The sequence below is a fragment of the Quercus robur genome, chromosome 12 (genome assembly GCF_932294415.1).
Source record: "Quercus robur chromosome 12, dhQueRobu3.1, whole genome shotgun sequence".
In the NCBI taxonomy this organism is placed as follows: domain Eukaryota; kingdom Viridiplantae; phylum Streptophyta; class Magnoliopsida; order Fagales; family Fagaceae; genus Quercus; species Quercus robur.
In genome coordinates this window covers 6956227-6968221 of record NC_065545.1, presented here as the reverse complement: position 1 = coordinate 6968221, position 11995 = coordinate 6956227, and the positions used below count along the sequence as shown (strand labels likewise).

Genomic DNA, 11995 nt, shown 5'->3' with positions numbered 1-11995 from the left:
TTGAAGAAAAGTAGAAAACAACAATTTAATCCACATTGTATAGTTCAAAAAGAGAAAACACGTTCTATCATCTGATTCGTTAAAAAAAAAAAAAAAAAAAAAAAAAAAAAAACTCGTTTTCTGTAACTGAAGTAAATCTGTATAATTACATTTTTTTTTTTTTTTTTTTGGTGAAAACTTAGAAACTGTTAGAAATAACAGAAACATATATAAGATCCTACGACTTTTCAAACACGTCTTGAACGGCAAGTTCTAAATTTATTTCCAATGATTTACACGTGGAAGAGGCCATGACGTAGCTAATATCGTAAGATGAGATCGGAGGAGCCAGAAGGTATGATTTCATTTCCTTGTATATATAAATTTCCAGTGCCCGTAGCCAAAATCCTTCATTCACCAAAACAACCCGCATCCCTCTTTAAGTTTGCAATACCTGTCACTCCTCGCTATTCCCTAAGAGCTATCGAGTCATGCCATCCTTACAAAAAAAGCCATCCACAGACTTCGGAGTGTTATTCATGAGTCTCGGTGTTGTGTTGATTTCCTTATCATCTTCTTTTGTGACTGCTGCTGCTGCTGCTGCTAGAGATGAAGTGGGCAAAGAATGGAAGGAAGCAGAAGCTCTCCTTAAATGGAAAGCCAGTCTTGACAACCAGAGCCAATCCCTCCTACCTTCTTGGGGTGGAGGAGGCCGAGGCCACCCATGCAACTGGGTTGGAATTGCTTGCGATGAGTTGGGAAGCCTCACCCATCTAAACCTTTCGAGTCTTGGTTTGAGAGGTACGCTTTACAAACTCAGTTTCTCATCCTTTACCAACCTCCTCACTATTGATCTTTCAAGTAACTCGCTTTATGGAAATATTCCCGACCAAATTGGTAACATTTCCAAACTCACCAATCTCAACTTGGCTTTTAATAATCTCAGTGGTCCCATCCCTACTTCTATAGGAAATTTGAGCAACTTATCCGGACTTTTCCTTCACGAAAACTACCTTTCAGGATCTCTTCCTCCAGAAATTGGGAAACTGCAAATCCTAGGCTTTCTACTCCTCAAAAGCAACCATCTCTCTGGTTCCATACCTCAAGTAGTTGGAACGATGAGATCTCTCTGGCAACTTGATTTGTCAGTAAATTTTTTCACCGGTGGAATCCCCACTTCCATAGGAAACTTGAGCAACTTAGAATTTCTTTTCCTTTATTGGAACCAACTTACGGGTTCCATCCCTGAGGAACTTGGATCGCTTAGATATCTGAAAGTATTTCAATTAACAGGAAATAATCTATCTGGTGCAATCCCTGCTTCCATAGGAAATATGGCCAACATGGGAAGTCTTCTATTTTCCATGAACAAACTTTCTGGATCAATTCCATCAACTATTGGAAACTTGACCAAGCTCAGTTACTTAGGCTTGTTTATGAACAACCTAAGTGGTTCCATTCCACGTGAAATGGATAATCTAACCAATTTTATAAAATTTCAACTCTCTGATAACAAACTTACAGGCCATTTACCTCAACATGTATGCCAGGCTGGATCACTTGAAAAAATTGCGGCCTCAAATAACCATTTGACAGGTCCTATCCCAAAAAGCTTGAAAAATTGCACTAGCCTAATTAGAGTTACGCTTAAGGGAAACCAACTAATAGGAAATATAACCGAAGACTTCGGAATTTACCCGAACTTGTACTTTATCGATTTGAGTGGCAATCACTTGTATGGCGAGCTTTCATCAAAGTGGGGGCAATGCCATAATTTGACATACTTGAATGTCTCCAACAATAAGATCTCTGGTAGTATACCACTTGAGCTCAGTGAGGCAAGTCAACTTGGTAAGCTCGACCTCTCATCAAATCATTTAATAGGGAAGATTCCAAAGGAACTCGGGCTCTTGAAGTCATTGCTCAGTCTTCTATTGAGCAATAACCAACTTTCAGGTAACATTCCTTCAGAAATTGGAATGTTGTCTCATGTTACAGATTTGAACCTAGCAGAAAACAATCTAAGTGGCTTGATCCCTACACAACTTGGTGAGTGCTCGGAATTACTATTCTTGAATTTGAGCAAAAATATACTCGAGGGAAGAATTCCTTCTAGTATAGGTAGTCTACAATCTCTTGAAAATCTTGATCTTAGTTGGAATATGCTGATAGGAAAGATACTACCACAGCTTGGAGACAGTCTTCGGTTAGAAATATTGTATCTCTCTCACAATAATCTCTCTGGTTCTATCCCATCCACTTTTGATGATATTTCAAGCTTAACATCCATTGATATATCCTACAATGAGTTAGAAGGTCCTATTCCCAACCAAAAAGCCTTTCGTGAGGCTTCAGATGAAGCATTTCGAAATAATAAAGGCTTGTGTGGTAATGCCACTGGTTTGAAGGCTTGCATTCAAAATCCTTATGGTAAAAGGGGCAACAAATTTGTATTAAAAATTCTAATTCCTGTTTTGGCCAGTATATTTCTGATATTTATTATTGTTGGAGTTCTACGTATTAGTTGCCAAAGAGTGAGGAATACCGAAGCCAAGCCAAGAGACATACAAAATGATGATGTATTTGCAATATGGAGCTTTGATGGGAAAATGGTATATGAGAACATCATTGAAGCTACAGAGGAATTCGATTCCAAATATTGCATTGGTGTTGGAGGATACGGAAGTGTATACAAAGCTGAGTTGCCAACAAGTCAAGTTGTTGCTGTGAAGAAACTTCATCCATTACCAAATGGCGAGAAATCCAATCAAAAAGCCTTCATAAGTGAGATTCGTGCCTTAACAGAAATAAGACATCGTAACATTGTGAAGCTTTATGGTTTTTGTTCACATCCACGGCACTCACTTCTGATTTATGAATATTTGGAAGGAGGAAGCTTGGTACATTTACTAAACAATGAGGAACAAGCAAAAGCATTTGACTGGATCAAGAGGGATAATGTCGTCAAAGATGTGGCGAATGCTTTATCTTACATGCACCATGATTGCTCGCATCCTATAATCCATCGAGATATATCAAGCAAGAATGTGTTACTAGATCTCGAATGTGTGGCTCACATTTCTGACTTTGACACTGCAAGACTTTTGAAGCTTGATTCATCCAATTGGACTTCACTCGCTGGCACCATAGGGTACATGGCCCCAGGTAAGTTTCTATTTTTATTTTAAATCTATAGTCTATGTAATTAAGTAACAATTTTTAGTTAGTTAGTAGTAGTTTTTTTTTTTTTTTTGGCTGCAAAAAAAAAAAAAAAAAAATTTTAAAAACAAAAAGAAAAGAAGTTTTGGTACTTTGAGGGTGATCGAAAGTAACCGGGTAATCACATGTCTGAGTCTATGTTCTTCAAATTTTTTTGCAACCAAATCACCTAGATATAGGGAGGGACCCAAGTGGGGGGCCAAGGGGGCCTGGGCCCCCCTTGTCCAATTTTTTATTTTTTTTACATATTATATATTTAATTTTTGTAGTTGCCCCCTTTCTAAAACCTTAAACCCCCTTTAACTAGCAACTATTCAAACCAAAAACTTAACAAAAACATTTAGAAATGGTTAAATCCCAAGTTAGGTCAGTTTTAAGGATGGTTAAAGCCATTAGGGGGAGAAGTCTAATTTTATACCATTAATAATTATCCGAGCTTGACCAAGAAAAAAATCTAGAAACAGAAATCATATCACGTTCCTTTTTATTTTGTTCATAGAGCATGAAACTAATTACACTTTAAGTTTCACGCTGAAGATATTAAATGGCACCCTCACAAATAGACAAGTCAGTGTTTAAATTCTCTCCCGAAAAAAAGGTTCTCTTTTTATTTATATAAATATATATATATATATATATATATATAAAGGTTAGTTTTAAAGTTTATTTTAGTGGATCATGCAGTATATGTAAAATTACTTAGTGCGATAACTTTGATTCTATAAATAAAATTCAAAAGGAAACTAGTTTGTTATTATTATTTTTTTATTATAAGTTTAGCTGTAAAATTAGTTATAACATAAGTCTATAACTTTACTTAATATCTTTTTATTGAAAGTGAATTTTGATAAATCCACAATTAGATTACATCTTCTTCTTATATCCTCCATACTTGCAAAATTTCTAGAAAATTAAAGATTAATAACTATGTCATCAATAAATTGTTCAAATTGCAAATTTTTGTAATTTAAAATTTTGGATTAAATATAAACTTGTAGATTATATAGTAAATAATATTCGATTAACACAAATTTGACATATGTATTAAGAATGTAAAGAACATATAATTCAAAGGTTAAATTTTCAAAAAATGAAGTAATGTTTATTTTATCAAGTAAGGTTGTAATTTTTTGGAATCAAAGTTATCGCACTAAGTAATTTTTTTTATTATAAAGTTTAGCTGCAAAATTAGTTATAACATAAGACTAAAACCTTACTCAATATTTTTTTATTGGAAGTGAATTTTGACAAATTCACAATTAGATTACATCTTCTTCTTATATCATCCATACTTGCAAAATTTCTAGAAAATTAAAGATTAATAGTTATGTCATCAATAAATTGTTCAAATTGCAAATTTTTGTAGTTTAAGATTTTGGATTAAATATAAGCTTATAGATTATATAGTAAATAATATTCGATTAACACAAAATTTGACATATGTATTAAGAACATAAAGAACATATAATTCAAAGGTTAAATTTTCAAAATATGTAATAATGTTTATTTTATTAAGTAAGTTTGTAGCTTTAGGTTACAACCAATTTTGTAGCTAAATTTTGTCTTTTTTTTTAGTCAGTTCATAAAATTATAGATTGCAAATAGGAATAATCATTTGTCCAACTCCAATGAATTGAACAAATAATAAACAAACGAAGAGCAGTACTTAAAATATAAGATACTAGAATCAACATAAATATATTCGTAACACATATTTTCATATTTTGCTTTTGGCATGGACCAACTTCTAGCATAGTGTTCTAACTTTATCACCTATATATAATCATGTCACTATGACCTTGATCTCTTTTTTCTAATAGAACTTGCATACACAATGGAAATTAATGAGAAGTGCGATGTTTATAGCTTCGGAGTGTTGGCATTAGAAATAATCATGGGAAAGCATCCTGGAGATCTCATTTCATCTCTATCATCATCACTCCCATCCTCATCAACATTCACAACTCATATGCCATTGAACGATGTGTTGGACCAACGCCTTTCACTCCCTACCAACAAAGTTGCAAGTGATGTGCTCTCCATTGCAAAGATTGCGATTGCTTGCTTACAAACCATTCCACAATCTCGTCCAACAATGAAACAAGTTTCTCAAGACCTATTAACTCAGAAACCAGATCTCACGAAGCCATTACACATGATCACTTTAGGAGAAGTAGTTGATGTCAGAGGCTCGACTGTGTAATTGTTTGTTTTCTTCATGTTCACCTTCTTGTTTATGCATTATGAATTGTGACTCCTCTTTTTTCTCTTTTTCACTTTTACTTTTCTCCTCTGTACTTTGCTTTGTTGTATTGTGTCTAATTGGCAAGATTCTAAATACAATATAGTATACATCGAAATGCAAAGTTAAGAATTCCATCAATAAAAAATTAGAAAGGGTAGTTCTTTATGTTAAATATTAGCATTGATACACAATGTTGAATATGCTAGTATGGATGCGGAAGCGAAAGCATAATGTGTAGAACACAATAACACACGAGGGTTATGTGGTTCAGCCTAATGGCCTATATCTATGGAAGAAATCCTAAAGACCTACATCAATAATATATTAGAACGTAGTATAAATCTTGTATTATAATGAATAGCATAACATATATATATATATATATATGGTAGACTAAACCCTAGACTAATAGACTTCTAGTACAAGTAGGGGACTTAACTTGCACACAAAGTAAAATTAGGCTTGGGTTTATGTTAATGGGCTAATATATCTCTAACACCCCATCTCAAACTCAAGATAGAAGCTTGATGAAACTTTGAGATTTGATAAGGTTAAGAAGAACCCTTGAATGAAGTTTGGCTCTGTGACGGTGATTTGAGGAAGGCAATGGTCTTGCAGTGTTGATGCGACTTCTAACGATGGCATGACTATACCGGAGAGTTTTGACGGCAGCAATGAGAAGCCAAAGAAGATGAATGCAGCGAAGAAACACCGAGGAAGACAAAGATTGCTCTTAATACACCGTAAGGACAGAAAACTGTGGCCATAAGAAGATGGCTCTGATACCATGTTAAATATTAGCATTGATACACAATTTTGAATATGTTAGTATGAATGTGAAAGCGAAAGTATAAAGTGTAGAACACTATAACACATTAGGGTTACATGGTTCAACTTAACAGCCTACATCCACAGAGAAAACCCTAAAAAGTTACATCAATAATATATTAGAGTGTAGTACAAATCTTGTGTTACAATGAACCATAACATGTGTATATATAGTAAATTAAACCCTAAACTAATAGACTTCTATTATAAGTAGGGGACTTGCTTGTACACAAAGTAGAATTAGGCTTAGGCTTATGCTAATGGGCTAACATATATCTAACACTTTATATGCTTGTCAAGTATATAGTCAATATTTATGGTGCTTGAGAGCCGCTATAAAGGTGTAGATATAAGCCCTATGATTTCTGACGAAGTGAAGAACAAATATACAACATTTTCAAAGATTTCCTAAACAACAATTTTCGTGAACTCCTTTGATTTTTCTTTAGTTTTATCAATTTTGTTATGAGTAATGCTAAAGTCACAAACTATTTTACAATATTGTTACAAGTTATTGATGTGGCAAATTCTTCTTAGTTCTAATCTGGACCCATCACTAATATCACATTTTTATTTACCAACAACTATTTGGAAAAGAGTAATGCTACAAACACAAACTATTTTACAACACTTTTACAAATTGTTGATGTGACTTTAGCATTTTCCAAATAGTTATTGTAAATAAAAATGTGATGTTAGTGATAGACCCATATTATGACTAATAATAATTTTCCACATCTACAGTTTGTAAAAATGTTGTAAAGCATTGCTCTTTGGAAAATGTTAATGCCACATCAGTAGTTTTTAAAAATGTTGTAAAATAATTTGTGTCTATAGCATTACTCTTTTATTATTATATCTACTATATTTATTACATATCTATTATATTTAATGTACATATATTCAACCTTAAATTATTTCCTTTTTCTCTAAAATAAAAAAAATAAAAAAAATAATAAAATAAAAAACCTTAAATTATTCCTTAATCAAGGTATATCAACTAAGAGCATTCACAATGGGAATTGTAAATGCCATATGTTAGCAATATTTAGCATCAAGCCTCAAAAGTACTCAACAGCTGGCCTGCTAAAATCTTACAATTGTAAACCAAAATATATTATTTAAACCCCTTTTCACCTTTTATTTTCTCTCTCCTTTCAATCCTTTGTCTTTCAACTCCTCTCTCTTTCTCTCTCTCACAGTCATAGAGCTCAGCTCCCTTCTCTCCCTTGAGCCTTTCTCTCCCCGTGCCTCTCACTACCAATGACCCTTTCTCTCTGATGGCACTACCGATGACCTTTTTTGGGTGAGATCATCATGGTAAAGGGGTTGAGGATTGCTAATCAGATTTTGGTGGGTTTGCTTGGTGGGTTTGGGGCTAAGGATTGTGGTGGATCGGTGTGGTGGGCCGTGGGTTTCTGGCGATGGAGATCAATGAGTTCTTGTGGGTTTCAAGCAATGGAGAGAACAGTGCATTCTTGTGGGTTTCTGACGTGGAGATCAATTGGGTTTCTAGGTTTCTAGATCGATCGGTGCGTTCTTGTGGGTTTTTGATGGTGGAGATCAGTGTGGGTTTCTGGGTTTCTAGATCGGCAAGTTGTTGTGTGGGTTTCTGGGTTGGTGTTTTTGTGTGTGTGGGTTTTGGTGGTTGGCATGGACTATTATGGTTGTGGTGGTGGTTGCTGGCCGGTGGCTGGTGCTTTGCTAGGATGTGAGTGGTGGTGGTAGTGATGTTGTGGTTGCCGGTTGCTTAGAGGAAGAGAGGAAGAGGAAGAATAAGAGAAATAGTAAAAAAAGAATATTTAAATAAAGTTGCCAAAAAAAAAATAGAGTTTAAGATGTTGTGTGTGTTGTAAAATGATATGGTATAAATGAAAAAGATGTTTTTTGAGATGGTAAAATAGAATAGGATAGCATTTCACATTGTGAATGCTCTAACCTTAATTTAAGATCATGGCAAATATACTATTTGAGTTCTTACATTTTGGGATCTCAATCAATTTACTCCTTACATTTTAATAATAATTAATTTAGTCCCTACATTTTACTAATTTAGTAGCAGTTAATTTGGTCTTTACTATTAACTCACTAATAGAAAATACATATGTGGCTAACGGAAGCTAACATGGCTAATAAAGTAATAATATAAATTTTTAATTACTATTTTAAAAAGCCACATCAGCTTAATAACAAATCCACATAAGAAAATTAAAAAGAAAAAATGAATAAAAAAATTAAGTTAACTTGCAATTTTTTTTCCTTTTAGTTTTTTTTACTGTCAAACACATATAAAACCATTGTTCTCTTCCTACACCAATGATCTAGCACCACCATCTTATCTTGGAAACCAAACAGTTGCTTAAGTGTATTGGCAAATTAAAGAGAAATTCACAGGAAGGTAAGGACCAAATCTGGATATAAACCATTAACAACAACGAAGATGTCATTTTCTGTTCTTTCATTTTCTAGGAAACCAAACACAACAATAAATGTAGATCTTCAAAATTTTGCTGAGAAAACTACAAAATCTATACATAGTTGATGGTACCCTAGCCATGGGCCACCGTTGTCGAACCAAGCCCTTTTTTTTTTCTTAGATCTACAAAATTTTTGAATCTCCCAAACTCAAAACACAAAATGGAAAAATATAATTTACACACATAAATAGAATCCCAAAGAAAAAGATTTAGAAAGAAACAGTAAATATTTAATGGTAGTGGTGGATTTGATGTGCTTGAGGAGAAGCTTATGCAGATTAGACCGAGCTGCTATAATTATGCCTGAGATCGACGCTGATTTACTCTTGAGGTTCATCATCGCCAGATTGTGACCTCAGGGACTCGAGCTTTCATTGCAAATCTCCACTTTTTTTTTATCTCTCCGTCTACCTCCTACATTTCCTTCGTGATATCAAACATGATAACAAATGACAAAGTTACAAATTCTAAAGTAAATTATAAAGGCACCTGATCTCTAAATAGTTCTAGAGATTAAGGTACAAAATACAAATTCTAAAGTAGATCTAAAGGATCCAACTTCCACGGTTCTAGAGTGTTTCATTTTTTTTTTTTTAAATCATTTTTTTTTTTCCTTTTAGAATTGAGAAATTAAGAGCCTGTTTGGCCAACAAAATTTGATCACTCAATTTCCGTCACTCATAAATTTTTTGTTTTCAAGTTTTTAATTCAAATGCTAAAATGCTGACTTGGCTTATTTAAATAGTAGTTGATTTTTTTATTAGCCACATCAGCTCAAGTATGCTAATTATGTAATCCATTAATCACATGATCATTTTCTGCTAATGAGTTAATAGTAGAAACCAAATTGACTGCAAGTTAAAAATAACAAAGACTAAATTGACTGATGATTGCTACCAAAATATAGAGACAAAATTGACTGTAATCCCAAAATGTAGGAACTAAAATAATATTTTCGCCTAAGACAATGGAAGCTTCTAGCTCAACAATTTCCATTGTAATTCTCTTTGTGCCTTGTATATGTGCCCATGTCTTGTGTACAAACAATACATATTGAATATAAAGGTTTTATTTTCAATAACTTTTGGACAAAATTTAGTTACAAAATTGGTTGTAGTTTAAAACTATAACCTGACTCAATATCTTTTTATTAGAGGTGAATTTTGACAAATCCACCATTGGATTACATCTTTTTCTTATAACCTCCATGCTTGCAAAATTTCTAGAAAATTAAATAGCAATAACTATGTCATCAATAAATTGTTTAAATTGCAAGTTTTTTGTAGTTTAAAATTATGCATAAAATATAAACTTATAGATCATATAGTGAATAATATCTGATTTATACAAAATTTAACATGTGTATTAAGAAAGTAAAGAACATGCAATTCAACTGTTAGATTTACAAATTATGTAGTCATCTTTACTTTATTGAGTAAAATTGTAGCCTAAGGCTATAACCAATTTTATAGTTAAACTTTGTCTATAACTTTTTTTCTTTCTCCTTTATTTTCTTGCTATTAAAGCCCCTATTTGGTAATGTTGCCTTAGTAACGTTGTTTAAGTGTTGTGGAAATACATATGGGTGAAAAAGTGTTATAAAAATACATATTGTGTTGTTTAAATTAACAACGAAAACTGTTGTTTAAACAACACAACCAAACACCCCCTAAGAATCTTCCTGGTGTTTTTCTCTACCTAAGCAACACAACAAATGATCTTTAAAAACATCCCCGCACGTCCTTGGTGGATGGATTCGTCCTAGCCCTTCACACACCACTACCAATCATATTTTTGTCCTAAATGATCACCAAACTCAGTTTTACATTGTCAAATAGGTCAGTCTATCTAAACAACACCACAATTCGAGGGTTCATGCACTCTCATCTGCTACCACAACTTTTTGCAAGTCAAATCATGTGCCTTAACGCGCCATCGACACGTTACATTTGCTTACAAGCACAAACAATATTAGGACTATAAAAATTTACACAACAAATTGTGACAAAATTTATGTAAATTTTTGTGGTAATAGCATTTTTCCACATGAATTACGACACTGGCCACTCACCTTTACGCACTCACATACACCAACACCGATTTTCTAGTGTCATTACTTGATAAGGCTAGTCGTCTTTAAGCACTCTCATTCCCATACAACCAACCAACACTAATTGTCACATGTTGTTACCTAATAAGGCCACGTTTGCCTGATTACCACGTTAATTAGTAGCCACGTCAACACAAAACCTTTGACAATGTTTTGTTCATAGTAGTGTCATATCATTGCCACGTCAACTAACACGACATCTGTCATGTCAAGACCTTGGCTGTTCATGCCACGTCACCTCCATTGTGCTCAGGACTGAGGGAGGACTAGGGTTTGTACCCGTGGCCTAAACTGGCCCGATTCCATAACTCGATCTCACAATTCCAACATGTAGCCTACCGTAATAGATATGTATCCCTCATCAACCCAAGATCTTATGGCTAACAATTTGAGCTCAAAATCCAGATTTCCTCTCTACCATATCTAACCACATCCACTAAAAAAAAAAAGGAAAAGAAGCATTTCTTTTCCTTTTTTTTCTTTCCCAATTATTTTCTATTTTCCACAGTTCAAATCAATGATGTCAGTATGTCACTCATCCCATTACAATTATTTTTAAATTTTAATAGGCCTAAACCCTAATGATAACAATATGTAGGCTGAAAATATGCGTGTGTTTCTTAGACCCAGCTTGCTAGAGTTGTTAAACAACTCATTTTCAATTTTTAAACAACATTACAAATATTTTCACACACTTTTTCACCCACACGTATTTCAAAAAACTACAAACAACATTACTCAAACTTCTCTACCAAACGAGTCCTTAAAGGTGTAAAATTATGTTGTTATCTTCTTCATTAAACTCCTAAACATGTGATCCGCAACGGTGAACCCAATATTAATAGTTTAAACAGTCATCGTTGGCTAGCAACATCGCTAGTAGAATAGTTTGTTGCCCCAGGCCCAGCTGAGGCCTTAGACAATGATCTTGGGTTTGCTAGGTTCAATGTTAAGGAGAAGTGCAAGGAAAGGGATTTTTCAAGAGGATTGACTAGATCTGTTCCAAAAAAGTGAAAAGTTTCAACGGATTTAGTTTCAGCTTAATAATTGAAAGGCAAAATTGACCACCAAAATAGACCGAACAAGACCTAAATAGATCGAAATAGATTGAAATAGACCAAAATGGACCGAATAACC

The 11995-nt window shown here is 33.7% G+C and overlaps 1 protein-coding gene across 1 annotated transcript; it reads left to right on the top strand.

The window, feature by feature from the left end:
• Positions 1 to 378: 378 nt before the first annotated feature.
• Positions 379 to 5550, top strand: LOC126710035 (MDIS1-interacting receptor like kinase 2-like). The gene is made up of 2 exons (XM_050410417.1): positions 379 to 3144; positions 5019 to 5550. The coding sequence occupies exons 1-2, from the start codon at positions 471 to 473 to the stop codon at positions 5399 to 5401; spliced, it is 3057 nt and encodes a 1018-aa protein (XP_050266374.1). The 5' UTR covers positions 379 to 470; the 3' UTR covers positions 5402 to 5550.
• Positions 5551 to 11995: the final 6445 nt, after the last annotated feature.